The sequence below is a fragment of the Hypanus sabinus genome, chromosome 4, assembly GCF_030144855.1.
Source record: "Hypanus sabinus isolate sHypSab1 chromosome 4, sHypSab1.hap1, whole genome shotgun sequence".
Lineage (NCBI taxonomy): Eukaryota > Metazoa > Chordata > Chondrichthyes > Myliobatiformes > Dasyatidae > Hypanus > Hypanus sabinus.
In genome coordinates, this window is record NC_082709.1 from 76,956,531 (window position 1) to 76,979,414 (window position 22,884).

At 48.8% G+C, this 22,884-nt stretch overlaps 1 protein-coding gene across 1 annotated transcript in view; it reads left to right on the top strand.

Moving 5' to 3' along the window:
* The window catches only part of LOC132392905 (unconventional myosin-X-like), a 114,529-nt gene that overhangs the window by 72,439 nt on the left and 19,206 nt on the right, over positions 1–22,884 (top strand). Inside the window, exons 28-37 of the mRNA XM_059967456.1 lie at positions 972–1,067; positions 1,312–1,405; positions 7,027–7,082; positions 8,437–8,573; positions 9,497–9,694; positions 15,971–16,128; positions 18,162–18,285; positions 18,880–19,177; positions 19,457–19,664; positions 20,327–20,463. Coding sequence (XP_059823439.1) covers positions 972–1,067; positions 1,312–1,405; positions 7,027–7,082; positions 8,437–8,573; positions 9,497–9,694; positions 15,971–16,128; positions 18,162–18,285; positions 18,880–19,177; positions 19,457–19,664; positions 20,327–20,463 — 1,506 coding nt within the window. The remainder of the gene's footprint in view (positions 1–971; positions 1,068–1,311; positions 1,406–7,026; positions 7,083–8,436; positions 8,574–9,496; positions 9,695–15,970; positions 16,129–18,161; positions 18,286–18,879; positions 19,178–19,456; positions 19,665–20,326; positions 20,464–22,884) is intronic.

Below are 22,884 nucleotides of genomic sequence, written 5' to 3' on the forward strand. Positions count from 1 at the left end.
ATTGGAAGAGTGCACAAAAAAATTTACAAGGATGTTGCTGTGCCTTGAGGACCTGAGTTATGGAATGGTTGAGTACTGTAGGCCCTGCACAGTTCTCAAGGTTGGAATGGTTGAATACTGTAGGCCCTGCACAGTTCTCAAGGTTGGAATGGTTGAGTACTGTAGGCCCTGCACAGTTCTCAAGGTTGGAATGGTTGAGTACTGTAGGCCCTGCACAGTTCTCAAGGTTGGAATGGTTGAGTACTGTAGGCCCTGCACAGTTCTCAAGGTTGGAATGGTTGAGTACTGTAGGCCCTGCACAGTTCTCAAGGTTGGAATGGTTGAGTACTGTAGGCCCTGCACAGTTCTCAAGGTTGGAATGGTTGAGTACTGTAGGCCCTGCACAGTTCTCAAGGTTGGAATGGTTGTATACTGTAGGCCCTGCACAGTTCTCAAGGTTGGAATGGTTGAGTACTGTAGGCCCTGCACAGTTTTCAAGGTTGGAAAGGTTGAATACTGTAGGCCCTGCACAGTTTTCAAGGTTGGAAAGGTTGAATACTGTAGGTTATGACCTTATTCCCTGGAGTTGGGAGATTTGGTAAGAGGTGTACAAAATTATGAGGGGCACAGACAGAGTAAATGCAAACAAACTTTTCCTACTGAGGCTGGATGAGACTAGAGATTGTGGGTTAAGGGTGAAAAGTGGAAAGTTTAAGGTGAACATGGGGTGAAATTTCTTCACACAGAGGGTGGTAGAGTGTGGAATGAGCCGCCAGTTGAAGTGGTGGATGCGGGTTCGATCTCATCATTGAGGAGAAGGTTGGACAGGTACATGGATGGAAGAGGTATGGAGGGTTATGGTCCCAATACAGGTTGATGGGATGATGCAGATTAATAATTCAGTAAGACTAGATGGGCTGAAGGGCCTGTTTCTGTGGAACAGTGTCCCTTGCCTCTGGCTCTGCCTTACCCGCACACCTCCTGTCTTGCAGAGCTATTGTGGACAACGTTGAGAAGGAGAACGCTCTGGATGTGGTGACGAGCGAGCGAACCTATCACATTGTGGCAGAGTCACCCGAGGACGCCAGGTACAGCTCCCCCATTGGGTTGCCGGCATGTAAAGAAGATGGTTATCACATTCCCCCCTTTACCCTCCCCGACCCACCCCACGCAGCTCACTGGAGGGGTGTAGACCAGGCGAAGGGTGTGAGAGGCGGAGGGTTGACTGATGGGCCAGTAGAAATGGGGGTTAAGTGGAGAGGGTGCGTGAGGCGGGAGAGACAGGAGGAAGGGCTCAACATCAGTTTACTAACGGGACTCTCTCCTCACCAGTGACTGGTTCCGTGTGCTGAGCGGAGTTCACAGTGCGACACAACAGGAGCTGAGAGAGATGCGGCACGAACTCGCCAACCCAAAGAATGCCATGGTAAAGACCCACACTCCCCTGGATAATGGCAGAGGCAGTCAGCATCCATGTACAGAGGGAGCTTCACTCTGTGTCTGACCCTGGGAGTGCGTGATGGGACAGTGTAGAGGGAGTTTCACTCTGTGTCTGACCCTGGGAGTGTGTGATGGGACAGTGTAGAGGGAGCTTCACTCTGTGTCTGACCCTGGGAGTGTGTGATGGGACAGTGTAGAGGGAGCTTCACTCTGTGTCTGACCCTGGGAGTGTGTGATGGGACAGTGTAGAGGGAGTTTCACTCTGTGTCTGACCCCGGGAGTGTGTGATGGGACAGTGTAGAGGGAGCTTCACTCTGTGTCTGACCCCGGGAGTGTGTGATGGGACAGTGTGGAGGGAGCTTCACTCTGCATCTGACTCTGGGAGTGTGTGATGGGACAGTGTAGAGGGAGTTTCACTCTGTGTCTGACCCTGGGGGTGTGTGATGGGACAGTGTAGAGGGAGTTTCACTCTGTGTCTGACCCCGGGAGTGTGTGATGGGACAGTGTAGAGGGAGCTTCACTCTGTGTCTGACCCCGGGAGTGTGTGATGGGACAGTGTGGAGGGAGCTTCACTCTGCGTCTGACTCTGGGAGTGTGTGATGGGACAGTGTAGAGGGAGTTTCACTCTGTGTCTGACCCTGGGGGTGTGTGATGGGACGGTGTGGAGGGAGCTTCACTCTGTGACTGACCCCGGGAGTGTGTGATGGGACGGTGTGGAGGGAGCTTCACTCTGTGACTGACCCCGGGAGTGTGTGATGGGACGGTGTGGAGGGAGTTTCACTCTGTGACTGACCCCGGGAGTGTGTGATGGGACGGTGTGGAGGGAGCTTCATTCTGTGACTGACCCCGGGAGTGTGTGATGGGACAGTGTAGAGGGAGTTTCACTCTGTGTCTGACCCCGGGAGTGTGTGATGGGACAGTGTAGAGGGAGCTTCACTCAGTGTCTGACCCTGGGAGTGTGTGATGGGACAGTGTAGAGGGAGCTTCACTCTGTGTCTGACCCTGGGGGTGTGTGATGGGACGGTGTGGAGGGAGCTTCACTCTGTGACTGACCCCGGGAGTGTGTGATGGGACGGTGTGGAGGGAGCTTCACTCTGTGACTGACCCCGGGAGTGTGTGATGGGACGGTGTGGAGGGAGCTTCACTCTGTGACTGACCCCGGGAGTGTGTGATGGGACGGTGTGGAGGGAGCTTCACTCTGTGACTGACCCCGGGAGTGTGTGATGGGACAGTGTAGAGGGAGCTTCACTCTGTGTCTGACCCTGGGAGTGTGTGATGGGACGGTGTAGAGGGAGCTTCACTCTGTGTCTGACCCCGGGAGTGTGTGATGGGACAGTGTGGAGGGAGCTTCACTCTGCGTCTGACTCTGGGAGCGTGTGATGGGACAGTGTGGAGGGAGCTTCACTCTGCGTCTGACCCTGGGAGTGTGAGATGGGACAGTGTAGAGGGAGCTTCACTCTGTCTGACCCCGGGAGTGTGTGATGGGACAGTGTAGAGGGAGTTTCACTCTGTGTCTGACCCCGGGAGTGTGTGATGGGACAGTGTAGAGGGAGTTTCACTCTGTGTCTGACCCTGGGGGTGTGTGATGTGACGGTGTGGGGGGAGCTTCACTCTGTGACTGACCCCGGGAGTGTGTGATGGGACAGTGTGGAGGGAGTTTCACTCTGTGTCTGACCCCGGGAGTGTGTGATAGGACAGTGTGGAGGGAGTTTCACTCTGTGTCTGACCCTGGGAATGTGTGATGGGACAGTGTAGGACTATAAGACCTAGGAGCAGAATTAGGCCATTTCACTATCTGCCTCACCACCTATCTTTGTATCATCTGAAAACTTGGCCCCAATCCATCAATTCCATCATCAAAATCATTGCCATATTATGTGAAAAACAACAGTCCCAATACAGAGCCCTGAGGAATAACACTGGTCACTGGCAGCCAACCAGAATAGGCCCTCTTTTTCCCCCACTTTTTGCCTCCTGGCAGTTGACCAATCTTCTAACCATATTAATATCTTTGCTACATTACTTAATACCATGGGTTGCTATCTTGTTAAGCAGCCTCACATGCTGCACCTTGTCTAAGACATTATGAAAATCAAAGTAAACAACATCTACTAACTCCTTTGTCTATCCTGCCCATTATATTCTCTAAGAATTTCAACAGACAACATTTCCCCTTAAGGAAACCATGCTGACCTTGGGCTATTTTATCAAGCTCTTCTAAGTTCCCAGAAACCTCAACCTTAATAATCAACTCCAACATCTTCCCAACTGCTGAAGTCTAACTGGCCTGTAATTTTCTTTCATCTGCCTTTTTCCCTTAAGGAGTGGAGTGACATTTGCAATTTTCCAGTCCTCTGGAACTATTCAAGAATCTAGTGATTCTTGAAAGATCATTACTAATGCCCCACAATCTCTTCAGCCACCTCTTTCGGAGCCCTGGGATGTAGTCCATCTAGTCCAGGTGATCTATCTTCAGACCTTTCAACTTCCCAAGCACTTTCTCCTTGGCAATAGCAACTATACTCACTTGTGCCTCCTGCTACTCTCAAATTTCTGGCATAGTGCCAGTGTCTGCCATAGGGAAGAAAAATATTTCAGTTCATCTGCCATTTCATTTTCCCCCATTACTATCTCTCCTGTGTCATTTTCCAGCTGTCCAATATATGCTCTCACTTGTCTTTTATTTACTCTTTAAATTGATATCCTCTTTTATATTATTTGCTAGCTTACCTTCATATTTCATTTTTTTCTCTCCTTGTGGCTCTTCCCAATCATCTAACATCCCACTATTTTTTTTGCCATATTACACACTCTCTCTTTTGCTTTTCTGCTGTCTTTGACCTGCCAGCCACGGTTGCCTCATCTGCTCCTCTGCCTCTTTGGGATGTATCTATCCTGTGCCTTCTGAATTGCCACCAAAATCTCCAGCCATTGCTGTTCTGTCATCATTCCTGCTAGTGTCCCCTTCTAATCAACTCTGACCAGAGCCTCTCTCATGCCTCTGTAATTCCCTTCACTCCACTGTTCTACTGATACATCTGACTTCATCTTCTCCCTCTCAAACCGCAGGGTGAATTCTATCATATTATGATCATTGTCTCCTAAAGGTTCCTTTACCTTAAGCTCCCAAATCAAATTTGGTTCATTACACAGTACTGAATCCAGAATTATTTTTCCCCCATTGAGCTGAACCAAAAACTGCTCTTAAAATATATATCTCCTATGCATTCTACAAATTCCTTCTCTGGATCCAGCACCAACCTAATCTTCCCAATCAACCAGCATATTGAAGTCCCCCAAGATTATTGTAACATTGCCCTTGTTACATACCTTTTCTGTCTCCGATTGTAATTTATATCCCACATCCTGGCTACTGTTTGGGGACCTGTATATAACTCCCATCAGGGTCTTTTTTACCCTTGCAGATTCTTAACTCTACCCACAAGGATTCTACATTTTCCAATCTAATGTCACCTCTTTCTAAGAATTTGATCTCATTTTTACCAACAGTGCCACTTTACTGTCTCTGCTTACCTGCTTGTCCTTCCAATGCAAGGTATATCCTTGCATGTTAAGCTACTAACTATGATATTCTTTTAGCCGCGACTCAGTGATGCCCACAACATCATACCTGCCAATCTCTGACTACTTTACAAGACTATTTACCTTTTCCCGTGTGCATTCAAATATAACACCTTCAGTCCTGTGCTGATCATCCTTTTCAATGTTGACCGCACGTTACACCTCGACTCATCCCACTGATTTCAATTTTGCCCTATCATCTGCCTGTCCTTCCTCACAGCCTCACTACACAATGCACCAACTTGTATATCAACTGCCCCATCCTGAGCCCTATTATTCCAAATTCCCACCCCCCTGCTAAATTAGTTTAAACCCTCCCCAGCAAATCTAGCAAAACTGCACCCAAGGATGTTGGTTCCCCTTGGGTTCAGGTGTAACCTATCCTTATGGTACAGATCATAGCTTCCCCAGAAGAGATTCCAATGATCCCCTGCACCCGTCCCTCAGACACTCATTCATCTGCCCTATTATCCTATTCTGTTCTTGACTAGCACGTGGTATTGGGAGTAATCCAGAGATTATTATCTTGGAGGTTTGACTCCTCAGCCTCTTCTCTACCTCCCAACACTCACCGTGCAGGGTATCTTTCTACCTATGTCATTGGGGCCAATGTGCACTTCAACCTCGGGCTGCCCACCTGCCCTCTTGAGACACATCTTCAGCCGCTCTGAGACATCCTGGAGCCTAGAACCTGGGATCCAACACACTATTGTGGCATCTCTTTCGCAGTCACTGTATCTGCCGTCTGACTGTTGAGTCACCTTTCGCTATCGCTCTACCTGACTTTGCCCTTTCGTGCTGAGCCTCAGAGCTGGTCACCGTACCGCTGGCCTGGCTGCTGCTGCTGTGTGTCCTGATAGGCCATCCACACTCGCAGTCTCTGCAAGAGGTATTCTTGTTGCTGATAGACCATCCACCCTCGCAGTCTCTGCAAGAGGTATTCTTGTTGCTGATAGACCATCCACCCTCGCAGTCTCTGCAAGAGGTATTCTTGTTGCTGATAGACCATCCACCCTCGCAGTCTCTGCAAGAGCTATTCTTGTTGCTGATAGACCATCCACCCTCGCAGTCTCTGCAAGAGCTATTCTTGTTGCTGATAGACCATCCACCCTCGCAGTCTCTGCAAGAGGTATTCTGGTTGCTGATAGACCATCCACCCTCGCAGTCTCTGCAAGAGGTATTCTTGTTGCTGATAGCCTGCAGTGTAGCGGGAGATTCACGCTGTGTCTGACCCCGGGAGTGTGTGATGGGACAGTGTAGAGGGAGATTCACGCTGTGTCTGACCCCGGGAGTGTGTGATGGGACAGTGTGGAGGGAGCTTCACTCTGTGTCTGACCCCGGGAGTGTGTGATGTGACAGTGTGGAGGGAGCTTCACTCTGCGTCTGACTCTGGGAGTGTGTGATGGGACAGTGTAGAGGGAGTTTCACTCTGTGTCTGACCCTGGGAGTGTGTGATGGGATGGTGTAGAGGGAGCTTCACTCTGTGTCTGACCCTGGGAGTGTGTGATGGGACAGTGTAGAGGGAGTTTCACTCTGTGTCTGACCCTGGGAGTGTGTGATGGGACGGTGTAGAGGGAGTTTCACTCTGTGCCTGACCCTGGGAGTGTGTGATGGGACAGTGTAGAGGGAGCTTCACTCTCTGTCTGACCCTGGGAGTGTGTGAAGGGACAGTGTAGAGGGAGAGTCACTCTGTGTCTGACCTTGGGAGTGTGTGATGGGACAGTGTGGAGGGAGTTTCACTCTGTGTCTGACCCTGGGAGTGTGTGATGGGACAGTGTGGAGGGAGTTTCACTCTGTGCCTGACCCTGGGAGTGTGTGATAGGACAGTGTGGAGGGAGCTTCACTCTGTGTGTGACGTGATGGTGTGGAGGGAGCTTGTCTACCTTATACTCTGCTCCCTGGGGATTGCGCTGTGGGACATCTGGATGGTAAAGGACTGAGATCAGTATGAGGAATAGTGGATCGTGTGTTTTGGGATGTTGGTTCTCTGCTTTCAGTGAGAATGTTTCTTTACTCTGTGAACAGGGCACCGTGGATGTGGGGCTCATCGATTCTACCTGCGCATCTGATAACCCTGACAGGTGAGCTTCATTGACACACGGACCTGTGTTTCACCTCTGACCTTAACCATAGATTTAGGAGTAGAATGAGACCATTCAGCCCATCGAGTCTGGTCTGTTATTCTATCATGGCTGATTTATAATCTTTCTTAATCACATTCTCCTGCCATTTCCCTGCAACGTTTGACACCCTGACTAAGCAAGAATTTGTCAAACTCCGTTTTAAATATACCAAATGATTTGGCCTCAACAGCCATCGGTGGCAATGAATTTCACAGACTGACCACCTTAAGTCTTAAGAAATACTTCCTCATCTTTGTTCCTAATGGATGCCCCTGAATTCTGAGGCTATGACCTCTGGTCCTAGACTCTTCACTGCTAGAAACATTCTCTCTACGTTCACTCTATCTGGGCCTTTCAACGGGACATAGATCAGTACAGTGCAGGAACAGGCCCTTCAGCCCACAATGTTGTGCTGTGCCAAACAAATTAGTAATGCAATGGCCAACGAAACTAATCTCTTCTGCCTGCACAGTATCCACATCCTCCCATTTCCTCACATTCAAGTGCCTGTCCAAATGTCTCCAGGAAGCGATGATCATTTTTGGAATGGTTCTTGGATAGAAGGCAGGGCAGTCCAGGGGAAAGCAGCCAATGGCAGAAGGAGCAGTTTCAATGGGATGAGAACGGATCTGATCTGGGGTTAACAGGAATCAGTGATACTCTAAGCTCCTTTTAGTTGAAATGTTTCAGCTGCAGGGAGCAGGGGGTGAAATTAAAACCCAGAGTGCAAAAGAGCAGAGTTCAAGTTTATTGTCACTGTACATATACGCAACTAAACTAAACAACATTCCTCTTCACCACAGTGCACCCACAAAATAAATGCCACACAAAGCACATAAACCAAAATATTATGATAAATAAGATGAAGTATAATTCAAAGTGCAGCACAGGTAAACAGTACACAGCTCGCTGTTCTAGTCTCCAGGCCTCTACTCATTGGAGTCTCAGCCTGAGGAAGACGCTGTTATTCAGTCTCGCAGTCCGAATCCCGATGCTCCTGTACCTCCTTTCTGACAGGAGTGGGTCAAAGATATTGTGGGATGGAGGAGGAGGTGAGGTAGTACGGATCAACAAAATGCTTCAGGCCCTTCATATACAAACCTCAAATATGGAGGGGAGGGAGACCCTGATGATTTTTTTTACAATGCCCTGGAGAGCCCTGTAGCTTCTGTGCTACACAGATAGGGCTCTGTTGATGGTGCTCCTGTAGAATGGGCACAAGGGAGCCTGGCATGTTTCAATCTGGTCAGTGTAGATGCTGCTGTGCCCACCCCGGGATGATCTCCATTTTAATCGGACTGACCTTTTCCAGACCAAACTCTTTCCTGATCATCACGGCCAACCGGGCAATCCACTGCAATGCCGACAACCCCGAGCTGATGCATCACTGGATCACGCTTCTCCAGAGACCCAAGGGCTACGGCAGCGGAGGAGACATCATCGTCCGCGGTAAGGCTCTGTCGGTGGGCCACCGTGGTGGTCTCTGTGTTAGGGGTGGGTGGTGGTGTCTTTGTCCCATTGGTTGGGGGCTCTATAGGGGGATGGTGACCTCCCTGGAGTGACCCCATCTCAAGAAATGTCTCTGTAATAGAACATAGAATAGTACAGCACATTACAGGCCCTTCGACCTACAATGTTGTGCTGACCCTCAAACCCTGCCTCCCATATAACCCACCTTAAATTCCTCCATATACCTATCTAGTAGTCGCTTAAACTCCACTAGTGTATCTGCCTCCACCACTGACTCAGGCAGTGCATTCCACGCACCAGCCACTCTCTGAGTGAAATACCTTCCTCTAATATTCCCGTTACTGGGGTTCCTCTGGCAGGGATGGGGAGCATCTCCACATGGTATAACCCCATAATGTGTCATAATGTGTCCCTCTAGTCTGTGACAGAGGTGAGGGTCTCTCCATACTGTGTGACCCCCCCCCCCTACCCACCCATCGCCAGGCAGTCTTTGTGTTGGAGAATGTCTCTGTGCCAGGGCTTTCTCTGCCCTGTGCCTAACATCAGGGCTCTCTGTGCCCGGGTCTCCTTGCACATGTGACCCCGTTCCTGTGAGTCTCTCTGAGCCAAGGGTAAAGAGGGTCTCTTTGCCAAATTTCTCTGTCTGCCTGGTCCCCTATCACTGGGGTGTCTGTGCCCCACGTAGGGGTGCGGGTTCTCAGCACTGTGGGGACTCTGTGACAATGGTGAGGTCTCTCTGTGTCCTGTATCCACTGTCACCGGGAAGTTTCCCTGTACTGGGGAGGGTCTGCACGCCGTGTTACCCGATTACTAGGGTCTCCACGCCAGGGGTGGGTGGGGGGTCTCTCCTCGCCATGTGATGCCCATCGCCAGTGCTGTCACCACCTCCTCTCTGTCTGCAGGCTGGCTATACAAGGAGGTGACCAGTCTGGGGCGTGTGGCTTCACTGAAACTCCGGAAGCGCTGGTTCCTGCTCACCAACAACTCCCTGGATTACTACAAATCCCCGGAACACTATGGCTCCAAACTGGGAACGCTGGTCCTCAACAGCCTCTGCTCCGTCATCCTGCTCGGAGATGACAGCACCTTGCGAGAGACAGGTACCTGACCTGGGGCAGCCCTCTGTGTCTCCTGGGGGGTGGGGGGGGGGGTGCGTTTCCAGCACAGTCGACAGCTCCAGCTCCAGGCCACTCAGCCCCTCTGGTCAGTGAGTTCCCCGGAATGGCCCGGGCTGGGGGTGTGAGGTGAGCTGACCACGACTCTCTCAGTCACTGTTCTTGAAGAGATTAGCTAATGGGAACAAGCTACCGGGTAGGAGCACGTTCATAGTTAATTGGCTGGCTAGTTAGGACTAGTTAACTGGTAGTAACTGTCAGCTAGGTCTTGTTAGCTAGTAATTATTCTGGCTAGGAGGGGTTAACTCATCGTAACTGTTGGCTGGGGCTGGAAGTTGGGTGTGAAATAGAACAGGTCCATCTCATCTGTGCCAAGCTATTAATCTCCCTCATCCCATCGACCTGCACCTGAATGTTAGCTCTCCTTACCCCTCCCATCCATGTACTTATCCAAATTTCTTTTAAATGTTGAAATCAAACCCACATCATCCACTTCCAAAGGTAGCTCATTCCACATTGTCACCACCCTCTGAGTCAAAAAATTGCCCTCATGTTCCCCTTAAACTTTTCACCTTTCACCCTTAACCTATGACTATGCTGTAATTTTTCTGTTGCTGCCAGTGTCACTGCGTGTGGATGCAGTGTTGCTGCCATAGGATGTTGGAACAGAATTAGGCCATTCAGCCCATCAAGTCTGCTCTGACATTCCTTTATTATGGCTGATTTATTATCCCCCTCAACCACAGTCTCCTGACTTATAACCTTTGGCCTGACTAATCAAGAACCTATCAAACTCTGCTTTAAATAGACTCAATGACCTGGCCTCCACAACTGTCCATGGCAATGAATTCCACAGATTCACCCTCTGTCTAAAGAAATTCCTCCTCATCTCTCTCCTAAACGGATGCCTTTCTGATCTGAGGCTATGCCCACTCATCACTCACTACGGGAAACATCCTCTCCTCATCCACTCAATCTAAGCCTTTCAATATTTGATAGTTTCAGTGACATCCCCCCCCCCCCCATTCTGCTAAACTCCAGTGAGTACAGGCCCAGAGCCATCAAATGCACTGTGTATATTAACCCTTTCATTCCCAGAATAATTCTTGTGAACATCCTCTGGACCCTCTCCAATGCCTGCACAACTTCTCTTAAATAAGGGGCCTAAAACTGCCCACAATACTCCGTGCAGTCTGACCAATGCCTTATAAAGCCTCAGCATTACATCCTTGCTCTTATATTCTAGTCCTCTCGAAGCAAATGCCAAAAATTGCATTTGCTTTCCTCACCACTGACTCAACCTGCAAATTAACTTGAGGGAATTTTGTGCAAGGACTCCTAAGTCCCTTTGCACCTCTGATTTTTTTTGAATTTTCTCCCCACTTAGAAAATATTCTGCCTTTATTCCTTTTGCAAAAGTGTATGACCATGCGCTTCCCAACTCTGTATTCCATTTTCCACTTCTTTGCCCATTCTCCCAATCTGTCTAAATCCTTCTGCAAACTCCCTGCTTCTTCAGCATTACCAGCCCCTCCACCTATCTTCGTATCTTCTGCAAACTTGGCCACAAAATCATCAATTCCATCATCCAAATCATTCACGTATAACATGAAAAGAATTGGTCCCAACACTGACCCCTATGGAACATCTCTAGTTACTGGTAGCCAGCCAGAAAAGGCTCCCTTTATTTCCACTCTTTGTCTCCTGCCAATCAGCCAATCTTCTATCCATGCTAGTATCTTTCCTGTAATATCACGATTCTTATCTTTTTCTTTACAATAACAAAATTCCTGTATTACAAATATTGGTGCTATACATTATGTACAAAACAGTGACTAACACAATTACTTCACTACAAATAGACAACACACATTAAACCAAAATGTTCCCATGTCTATCATTAAGCAGCTTCAGTGTGGCACTTGTTAAAGACTTGTGAAAATCCAAGCAAACAACATCCATTGATTCTCCTTTGTCTCTCCTGCCCGTAAATTCCTCAAAGAATTCCAACAGGTTTGTCAAGCAAGATTTCCCCTTAAGGAAACCATGGTTATTTTGTCTAACTTTGTCATGTACCTCGAGGTACCACAAAACCTTTCCTATCTCCTATTGTAATTTATATCTCACATTCTGACTACTGTTCAGAGCCCTGTAACTCCCATCAGGGTCTTTTATCACTTGCAATTTCTTAACTCTACCCAGAAGGATTCTACATCTTCCAAACCTTTGTGGAAAGATTTGATTTCTTTTTTACCACCTCTGCCTGACCTGCCCTTTTGATACAAGGTGTATCCTTGGATGCTAAGGTCCCATCTATGATGTTCTTTATCAGCCACGACTCAGTGATCCATACCTGGCATTGTCACAATCTCTGACCGCACTTTGGGATCATCTACTTTATTGTTTGAAGTAGCGAGTGGGAGAGTGGCATCTTGCAGCACAGGGAGCCTTTTGAAAACTACATCTCATTGGTAGTGAGTCTTATCTGTGCCAATGAAAATAAAGAAGGTGTAAGTGGAGTGGCCATAGTGTGAGCTGGCCGGTGTTAGACTGGTCTGACTTTGGCTCAACAGCCTTGGGCAAAAACAATCTTTGACGAGCACAGGCAGAGGTTCTAAGTAAGTTTTTTATTAACCTGTTAGTACTTGGCTAGTTCGTGGAGAATGCGTCCAAGTTAGTGGTGAGATCCTTATGTGAAATGTGGGAACTTTAGGAGACTACATCTGCATGAGGTATACCAGGCTGTAGCTCGTTAGGGACAATGTTAAAGAAATGGACCTGCAGCTTGGTGACCTTCAGCTCATACAGGAGAATGAAGAGGCGATAGGTAGGAGGTACAGGGACATGGTTGCCCCTAAGCTATAGGAGGAAGGTACTAGGTGGCTGTCAGGAGAAGGAAAGGGAACAGGCAGCCAGTGCAGAATATCCCTGTGGCCGTTCCCCTCTTTGGATCCTCTTGGCGGAGGTGACGCACCATGGAAAAGACACAGAGCCAGAATGAGCAGGGGTTTGGTACCGAGTCCGGCTCTGTGGCTCAGAAGGGAAGGAGGGAGAGAGGAGTGTAGAAGTGACTGGTGATTTCATAATTAGAGGAGCAGATAGGGGATTCTGTGGACGTGATAAAGACACCCGGACGGTATTTTGCCTCCCAGGTACCAGGGTCAGGGATGTCTTGGATTGGGTCCATGGCTTTCTATAGGGGGAGGGTGAAGAGCTGGAGGTCATGGTACCTATTGGGACCAACAACAAGGATAAGAAATGGGAGGAGTTCCTGAAGAGAGAACACAGTAAGCTAGGTAGAAGGCTGTAAAGCTGGACCTCCAGGGTGGTAATCTCTGGATTGCTGCCTTTGCCACCCACCAACGAGGGTAAGAAGTGGATGATTCGGCAGGAGAATGTGTGGCTGAGGAATTGGTGCAGGGGGCAGAGTTTCAGATTTGTGGAGCACTGGGATCTCTCCTGGGGAGGGTATGATGTGTACATAAAGGATGGATTACACCTGAACCCGGGAGGGATTAAATATCCTTGAAATCAGGTTTGCAAGAGCCTTTGGAGAGGATTTAAACTAATTTGGCAGGGGAATGGGTGATAGGGCTGAGGATGAAGCAGTTGGTATACAAGTAGAGGCATTGTGTGGTGAGACTGTGAGGAAGGACAGGCAGATGATAGGGCAAAGTTGCAGTCAGTGGGATGAGATGAAATGTTACATGGGGCAAAATCGAAAAGGGCAATGAATACAGGACTGAAGGTATTATATTTGAATGCACTCAGTATATGGAATAAGGTAGATCTTGTAGTGCAGTTAGAAGTTGACAGGTATGATGTTGTGGACATCGCTAAGTTGTGGCTGAAAGAAATTCATAATTGGGAGTTTAACATCCAAGGATACACGCTGTATCAAAAGGGCATACAGGTGGTTAGAGGGGATGGGGTGGCTCTGTTGGTCAAACAAGTAAAATCAAATCCTTAGAAAGAGGTGACATGGGATTGTAAGATGCAGAATTCTTCCTGGGTGGACAAGAAATTTCAAGACTAAGAAGACCCTGATGGGAGTTGTATACAAGCCTCCAAATAGAGGACAGGATGTGAGTTACAAGTCAGAACAGGAGATAGAAAAGGCATGTCAAAATTTCAATATGCAGGTAGATTGGGAAAATCAGGTTGGTGTCTGATTCCCTCCCAAGAGAGGAGATTAGTAGAATGCCTGTGAGAAGGCTTTTTTGAGCAGCTTGTGGTTGAGATCACTAAGGAAAAGGCAATTCTGAGTTGGGTATTGTGTAATGAACCAAATTTGATTGGAGAGCTTGAGATAAAGGAACCCTTTGGAGACAGTGATCAGAATATGATAGAATTCACCCTGGAGGTTGAGAGGGAGAAGGTAAAGTCAGATGTATTAGTATTACAATGGAATACAAGGAATTACAAAAGCATGAGAGAGGAGCTGGCTAAAGTTGATTGGAAGGGGACACTATCAGGATGATGGCTGGAGTTTCTGGGGACAGTTCAAAACGTACAGGATAGAATACTTGATCTTTGAGATGTACCTAAAGGGAGACTCAGACAACTGTCGCTGATAAGGGAAGTCAAAGGCATCACAAAGGCAAAGGAGACAGCATACAATATAGCAAGAAACCAGTGGGAAGTTAGGGGATTGGGAAGCTTTTTGAAAAATCAACAGAAGGCAACTAAAAAGCCATAAGGAGGAAAAAAAAATGAAGGTAAGCTGGCCAATAATGTAACAGAGGATACCAAAAGTTTTTCCAAATATATAAAGAACAAAAGAGAGGTGAGAGTGGATATTGGACTGCTGGAAAATGGCCTGGTGAGATAGTACTGGAGGACAAAGAATGGTGGAGGAACTCTAAGTATTTTGCGTCAGTCTTCGCTGTGGCAATTTCACTAGCAGAAATTCGAGAGTGTCGGGGGCAGAAGTCAGTGTCATTGCTATTACTGACAATAGAAAGGTAGGTGGAGGGGCAGGTAGCATTGAGGAAGCAGGGAATCTGCAGAAGGACTTGAACAGATTGTGAGAATGGCTAAAGAAGTTTATGATCATGCACTTTGGTAGAAGGAATAAAGACACAGACTAATTTCAAAATGGGGAGAATTTTCAAAAATCAGAGGTGCAAAGGGACTTCGAAGTCCTTGTGCAGAATTCCCTGAAGCTTAATTTGCAGGTTTAGTTGGAGGTAAGGAAGCCAAATGCGATGTTACCATTCAGTATGAGAGGACTAGAATACAAGAGCAAGGATGTAATGCTGAAGCTTGAGAAGGCATTAATCAGACTATACCTGGAATAGTGAGAGCAGTTCTGGACTCTTCATCTAAGAAAAGATATGCTGGCATTGGAGAGGGTCGGGAGGAGATTCATGAGAATGACTCTAGGATTGAAAGGATGATGGCTTTGGGCCTGTACTCACTAGAGCTTAGAAGAATGAGGGAAGACGTCATTGAAATATTGAAAGGCCTAGATGGAGTGGTTCAGTGAGTCCTCCTGAGGGCACAGCCTCAGACTAGAGAGACATCTGTTTAGAACAGAGATGAGGACTTTCTACAAGCAGAGGGTGATGAATTGGTGGAATTCATTGCCACAGACAGCTGTGGAGGCTTAGTCATTGGGTTTATTTAAAGCAGAGGTTGATAGGTTCTTGATTAGTCATAGCATCAAACTTATTGGGAGAAGGCAGGAGAATGCAGTTGAGGGAGATAATAAATCAGCCATGATGAAATGGTGGAGCAGATTTGATGGGCTGAATGGCCTAATTCTGTTCATGGTCTTATTCCTAATACTGTAGATATTCAAATATAATACCTCAGTCTTGTATTCATCACCCTTTTTGCTTTTGCCCCCGTGTTATACTTCAACTCGTCCACTGACTGCAATTTCCCCCCCGATCATCTGCCCGTCCTTCCTCACAGTCTCACTACACACTGCATTAACTTGTATACCCACAGCCCTATCCTCAGCCCTATTACTCTGGTTCCCACCCCACTGCCAAATTAGTTTCAACTCTCTCCGACAGCTCTAACAAACCCGCCCACAATTGTCATTTGGTGTGAAGCCAGTGTTTATGCCAGTGTCACTGGTGTGGTCCCAGTGTTGGTGCCAGTGTCACTGGCATGGCTCCAGTGTAGGTGTCCGCACTGGCGTGCTTCCGGTGTTGGTGAAAGTGTCACTGGTGTGGTTCCAGTGCTGCTCCCAATGCCCTTTGGCCTGTGGTTCTGTCCGTGCTGTTCTCACTCTGCCCTCTCCATTTGCAGGTTACTGGCACCTAGTTGTCCATGGCAGGAAGCACACCTATCGACTTTATACAAAGCTACAGAACGAGGCCACGTGCTGGGCCACTGCCATTCAGAATGTTATTGACAGCAAGGTTCCCATAGAAACACCAACCCAGCAGCTGATTCGTGAGATCAAGGTAAGCAGAGACGTCCAATAGGGTCACAGCTTCTGTTTGCCCATTGGTCTGGAGGGGTTTTCACAGTGAACTGCAGCCTCGGGCTCCTGTACTGAGGAGCCTCTCACTAAAGTGAATGTATGTAATGAGTGACTGGGATGGGTTTTGAACTGGATACCTAATCTTGCGCTCTGACTTGATTGTGCACTAACTTGATTTGTGTGTACATATGTTTTTAAAACTCATTAAAACCAGTAAGAACTCACATGGGGAGTTGGTCATCTGGAGATTTTAATTCTGTTAGCTACTAGGTTTTAGACGCTCAGAGGGAGTTTAAGAAGAATAGGTGATGTTGTGCCAAACTGTAAAGCTAATGATGCCTTAACTCTTCAGTTAACACATGGTCCATTCTCCGTACATCTATGTGCCCCTTAAGCACCCCTATCAAACCTGGGAAAACGATATTGTCTGTCTACTCTAACTACGCCTCTCATTATCTGATAAACCTCTATCAGATCTCCTCCTCAGCCTCCACTGCTTCAGAGAAAACAACCCAAGTTTGTTCGACCTCTCATTATAACACATGCCCTCTAATCCAGGTCAACCTCTTCTGCACCCTCTCCAAAGCCTCAACATCCTTCCTATAATGGGGGTGACCAGAACTGTACCCGATACTCCTCATGCAGACTAACTAGAATTTTAAAAAGCTGCAACATAACTTGCTGAATTTTGAATTCAATGCCTTGACTAATAAAGGCAAGCATGCCGTAAACCTTCTTCACTTGGAACCTCAAATCCCTCTGCTCATCAGAGGCCTTGCCCTCAACAGTGTCCTGTCTCTTTACATTTGAATCACCAGGGGGCAGCACTTCACATTTGTCTGGGTTAAATGTCTCTGTCCATCTCTGCAACTGATCTATATCCTGTTGCCAGTCTTCCATGCTTCTCACTACACCACTAACCCTCGTATCATTTGTAAACTTACTAACCCACCCACCTACATTTTCATCAGTAAAGGGACAAAATAATTTCTCTGAGAGGTTGGTGAGTACTTGGAGTGTTCATCCTCAAAGAGTGATGGAAGCTGAGTTTGAGTGTTTCTAAGGGAGCGGGAGGGACACGTGGTGATCAAGGTGGTGAAAGGTGATTGAGGACAGGTGGCAACGTCAAGTCAAGTCACTTTTTATTGTCATTTCGACCATAACTGCTGGTACAGTGCATAGTAAAAATGAAACGTTTTTTTCAGGATCATGGTGTTACATTACACAGTACAAAAAATAGACTGGGCTACGTAAAAACACAGCACAGAAAAAAACTACACTAGACTACAGACCTACCCAGGACTGCATAAAGTGCACAAAATAGTTCAGGCATTACAGTAAGTAATAAACAGGACAATAGGGCAAGGTGTCAGTCCAGGCTTCGGGTATTGAGGAGTCTGATAGCTTGGGGGAAGAAACTGTTACATAGTCTGGTTGTGAGAGCCCGAATGCTTCGGAACCTTTTCCCAGATGGCAGAAGGGAGAAGAGATAGTATGAGAGGTGCATGGGGTCCTTCATAATGCTGTTTGCTTTGCGGATGCAGCGTGTAGTGTAAATGTCCGTGATGGCAGGAAGAGAGACCCCGATGATCTTCTCAGCTGACCTCACTATCCACTGCAGGGTCTTGCGATCCGAGATGGTGCAATTTCCGAACCAGGCAGTGATTCTAACATGGTGTTGGAATCAGATCAGCCAACTGTAGTAACAGGCTGATGGGCCAAAGGGCCTGTTGCTGCTCCATAAGAAGCAGGAAGGAGTAAGTCAATGTTTCCAGACGGTGAGGTCATGGCTGAATGGATCTGACCTCAACACCACTCTTTCCCCTCACAACCCCGCAACCTGTCTCCCCCCCCCCCCCCCCCCCGCGGTTTCTGTTCTAAGTTTAGAGCGCTGCCATCTGTAGTTGGGTGCTGAGGTGAAGAGGTGAAGGGAGAAGTTTGCCAGTGGGACACTTCACTCACGTATCAGTGGTGGTTTTAGCTCCTGGTCAGTAAACCTGCTTCACCTTCCAGGAGAACAGTGCGAACGCAGAGATGGTGGAGCAGACGTACCGGAGGAACCCCATCCTGAGGTACACCCACCACCCACTCCACTCACCGCTGCTGCCCCTCATCTACGGAGACATCAACACAGGACGTGAGTAGCTGTTCCTCCCACGACCCCCCCAACTCCTGGCCCTGCCTGTATTACCCCCCCCAACCCTGAACCTACCCATCACCATCACCCACCTTCCCTGCTTCTGTCCCCTTCTCCATCTCCCCACCTGCCAATCTCTCCTTTATCATCCATTCCCCCTCCTATTCTATCCCCCCCACCACATACCCCTTCTCTCCCTGTATAGAAAGTGACTCTGGGGGCTCAGAGGGTTTGTGAGGCGACATGGGGTGGGGGGGTGAGATGGGGATGGCAATCCGAGGAGGGATGGGTACCATGTTGAGGGCCAGATTGAGGAATGGGTTGAGGGGGACTGGGGATCAGTCAGCTAGGGGTACATCAGATGTGGGGGTGATGGGAATTTGGTAACGGGGGCAGTTGTGGGGGGATTCTTTGTGGGATCAGGTTTTGAGAAAGGAGCTGCAGGGGCGGGTATAGGTTACTGTGCGGTGGGGGTTTGGAAGTTTCTGAGACAGGAGGGGGATTGTGCCCCATTGTGGAGCTGTAGACGGAGGAATCTGCTACACTCCGTCTAGACGGCGACCGAGCCTGACTTGCCCGTCTCCCCTGCTGCAGTGCAGAAGGACAGGGGCTACACCAGTCTGCAGGACGAGGCGGTGAGGATATTCCAGTCGCTGCAGGAGCTGGAAACGGTGGCCGATCCCATCCCCATCATCCAGGGAATTCTGCAGACCTGCCAGGACCTGAAGGCTCTCCGGGACGAAGTTTATTGTCAGCTCATCAAACAGACCAGCCACGTTCCACAGCCCAACCGTCCGGGGAACCTGCACCTCTTCCAGCTGCTCGTCTGCATGGGCTGTACCTTCCTGCCGGGGCGCGCCACCCTCCACTACCTCCGCTTCCACCTCAGGAGGTCTGAATGGCTGACGGTGTTTCCCTGCACACCTTAACCCCCCCAAATGTCATGTCACCCCCGCCGTCTCCCCCCTGTGTCATGTCATACGTGCCGTCCCCCTGTCTCCCCGCGCCGCGTCACCCACGCAGTCTCCCCCTGCACCGTCTCCCCCCTGCGTCGTGTCGTACGTGCCGTCCCTGTCTCCCCGCGCCTTCTCCCCCACACCGCACTGCACCCTACGTTCCCACACAGTTACACTCTGCGCTGCCCCTGCCTCAGCGTCTGTTTGCTGCACAGGGTGAAGGAGCTGTTTGCTGGCACCGAGATCCACAAGTACGCCCACTTCATCCTGGAGTCGTTGAAGAAGACCAGGCTCCGAGAGTTTGTGCCGTCTCAGGCTGAGATCCAAGCCCTGGTCAGCTGCCGCGAGATGTCAACTACGGTGTACTGCCATGGTGGGGGCTCCTGCCAAATCATCATCGACTCCCACACCACCGCGGGCGAGGTGAGAGACAGAACACAGCTGACCAGTCACTAACTAGCGACAACAGTCGCTGTCCACGAACTCGGCTCACCGCCCCTGCTCGGTGCCGACAGCGCTGCAGGTGAGCTGAGAGACTGTCCACCGGGCTTGTGTCATTGGCAGCAGTCTGCCTGTTGACCCCGGCTCGGATGTTCCCGATCACCCACTGGACAGAGTGAGGAGGCGAGGTGGCAGAAACCTGTTGCAGAGACTCAGCAGGTCGGGCAGCATCCGTGGGGGGAAGAGAGGAACTGTCGACATCTCAGTGAGAGCTCTGCGTCAGCACACTGATTGTAGGTCTCACCCCAGAACGTAGACAGTTCCTTTTCCAGAGATGCTGGCTGACCTGCTGAGTCCCTCCAGCAGGGTACATGTTGCTCTACATCCCTGTGTCTGTGGCTTCTCCGGTGTCAGTCTAGACGTGTGCCCACTTGGGATCTGCCTTTGTATCTTCTACTCCCCTCCCTGTGCTTGGCTCGCGGGGTCTCAGATTTGCGTAGTACAGACGTGCGCAGGGCCCTGGGTCTGCATAGCGCAGATGTGACACGGACATACGCAAGGCCTGGTCTGCATGGCACAGGCGTGCGCGGGGGTACGCGGTCCTGGGTCCGTGCGTCGCTCAGGGACGCCGCTTGTGCTTCCAGGTGGTGGAGAAGTTGCTGCGCGGTCTGGCGATGGAGGACAGCCGGAACATGTTCGCCCTGTTTGAGCACCAGAACGCTGGGGACAGGGCCATTGAGAGCCGCGTGGTGGTCGCCGACGTCTTGGCCAAGTTCGAGAGGTACAGGTCATGTTTCCCCGGGGTCTTCCCAGCTCCTGTATCCAGTTCTGTAGGGATAGAGCCAGACAACACAGAAATAGGCCCTGCAGCCTAACAGGTTTACGCTAACCAAGGGTGGTAGTGGAGGTAGATACTGTTGGGGTGTTAAGGAAATCCATAGAGACACGTGTAGATAATAGAAAAATGGAGAGCTATGTAGGAGGGAAGAATTAGATTGCTATTGGAGGATGCTTGAAGGTTCGTATGACATTATGGGCTGAAAGGCCTGTACTGTGCTGTAGTGTTCTATGTTCTTAACTTCAGTATTCACTATGGAAAAGGATCTTGGTGATTGTAGTGTTGACTTGCAGTGGACTGAAAAGCTTGAGCATATAGATATTAAGAAAGAGGATGTGCTGGAGCCTTTGGTAAGCATCAAGTTGGATAAATCGCCAGGACCAGACGAAATGTACCCCAGGCTAATGTGGGAGGTGAGGGAGGAGATCGCTGAGCCTCTGGCGATGATCTTTGCATCATCAATGGGGACGGGAGAGGTTCTGAAGGATTGGAGGGTTGTGGATGTTCTTTCTTTATTCAATAAAGTGAGTAGAGATAGCCAGGAAATTATAGACCAGTGAGTCTTACCTCAGTGGTTGGTAAGTTGATGGAGAAGATCCTGAGAGGCAGGACTTACGAACATTTTGGAGAGGCATAATATGATTAGGAATAGTCAGCATGGCTTTGTCAGGGGTAGGTCGTGCCTTATGTGCCTAATTGAATTTTTTGAGGATGTGACTAAACACATTGATGAAGGTAGAGCAATAGATGTAGTGTATATGGATTTCAGCAAGGCATTTGATAAGCTACTCCATGCAAGGTTTATTGAGAAAGTAAGGAGGCATGGGATCCAAGGGGACATTGCTTTGTGGATCCAGAACTGGCTTGCCCACAGAAGGCAAAGAGTGGTTGTAGAGGGGTCATATTCTGCATGGAGGTCGGTGACCAGTGGAGTGACTCAGGAATCTGTTCTGGGACCCTTACTTTTCGTGATTTTTATAAATGACCTGGATGAGAAAGTGGAGGGATGGGTTAGTAAGTTTGCTGATGACACAAAGGTTGGAGGTGTTGTGGATAGTGTGGAGGGCTGTCAGATGTTATAGTGGGACATTGATAGGATACAAAATTGGGCTGAGAAATGGCAGATGCAGTTCAACCCAGATAAGTGTGAGGTGATTCATTTTGGTAGGTCAAATATGATGGCAGAATATAGTATTAATGGTAAGACTCTTGGCAGTGTGGAGGATTGGAGGGATCTTGGGGTCTGAGTCCATAGGATGCTCAAAGCAGCTGCGCAGGTTGACTCTGTGGCTAGGAAGGCGTATGGTGTATTGGCCTTCATCAACTGTGGAATTGAATTTGGGAGCGAGAGGTAATATTGCAGCTATATAGGACCCTGGTCAGACCCCACTTGGAGTACTGTGCTCAGTTCTGGTCGCCTCACTACAGGGAGGATGTGGAAGCTATAGAAAGGGTGCAGAGGAGATTTACAAGGATGTTGCATGGATTGGAGAGCATGCCTTGTGAGAATAGGTTGAATGAACTCAGCCTTTTCTCCTTGGAGCGAGGGAGGATGAGAGGTGACCTGATAGGTGTATAAGATGATGAGAGGCATTGATCATGTGGATAGTCAGAGGCTTTTTCCCAGGTCTGAAATGGTTGCCGCAAGAGGACACAAGTTTAAGGTGCTGGGGAGTATTTACAGAGGAAATGTCAGGGGTAAGTTTTTCACTCAGAGAGTGGTGAGTGCATGGAATGGGCTGCCGGCAACGGTGGTGGAGATGGATACAATAGGGTCTTTTAAGAGGCTTTTACAGACAGATATACTTTATTGATCGCGAGAGAAAGTGGGTTTCGTTACAGCCGCTCCAACCAAGAATAGTGTAGAAATATAGCAATATAAAACCATAAATAATTAAATAATAATAAGTTAATCATGCCAAGTGGAAATAAGTCCAGGACCAGCCTATTAGCTCAGGGTGTCTGACACTCTGGAGGAGGAGTTGTAAAGTTTGATGGCCACAGGTAGGAATGACTTCCTATGACGCTCAGTGTTACATCTCGGTGGAATGAGTCTCTGGCTGAATATACTCCTGTGCCTAACCAGCACATTATGGAGTGGATGGGAGACATTGTCCAAGATGGCATGCAACTTGGACAGCATCCTCTTTTCAGACACCACAGTCAGAGAGTCAGTTCCACCCCCACAACATCACTGGCCTCATGAATGAGTTTGTTGATTCTGTTGGTGTCTGCTACCCTCAGCCTGCTGCCCCAGCACACAACAGCAAACATGATAGCACTGGCCACCACAGCCTCGTAGAACATCCTCAGCATCGTCCGGCAGATGTTAAAGGACCTCAGTCTCCTCAGGAAATAGAGACG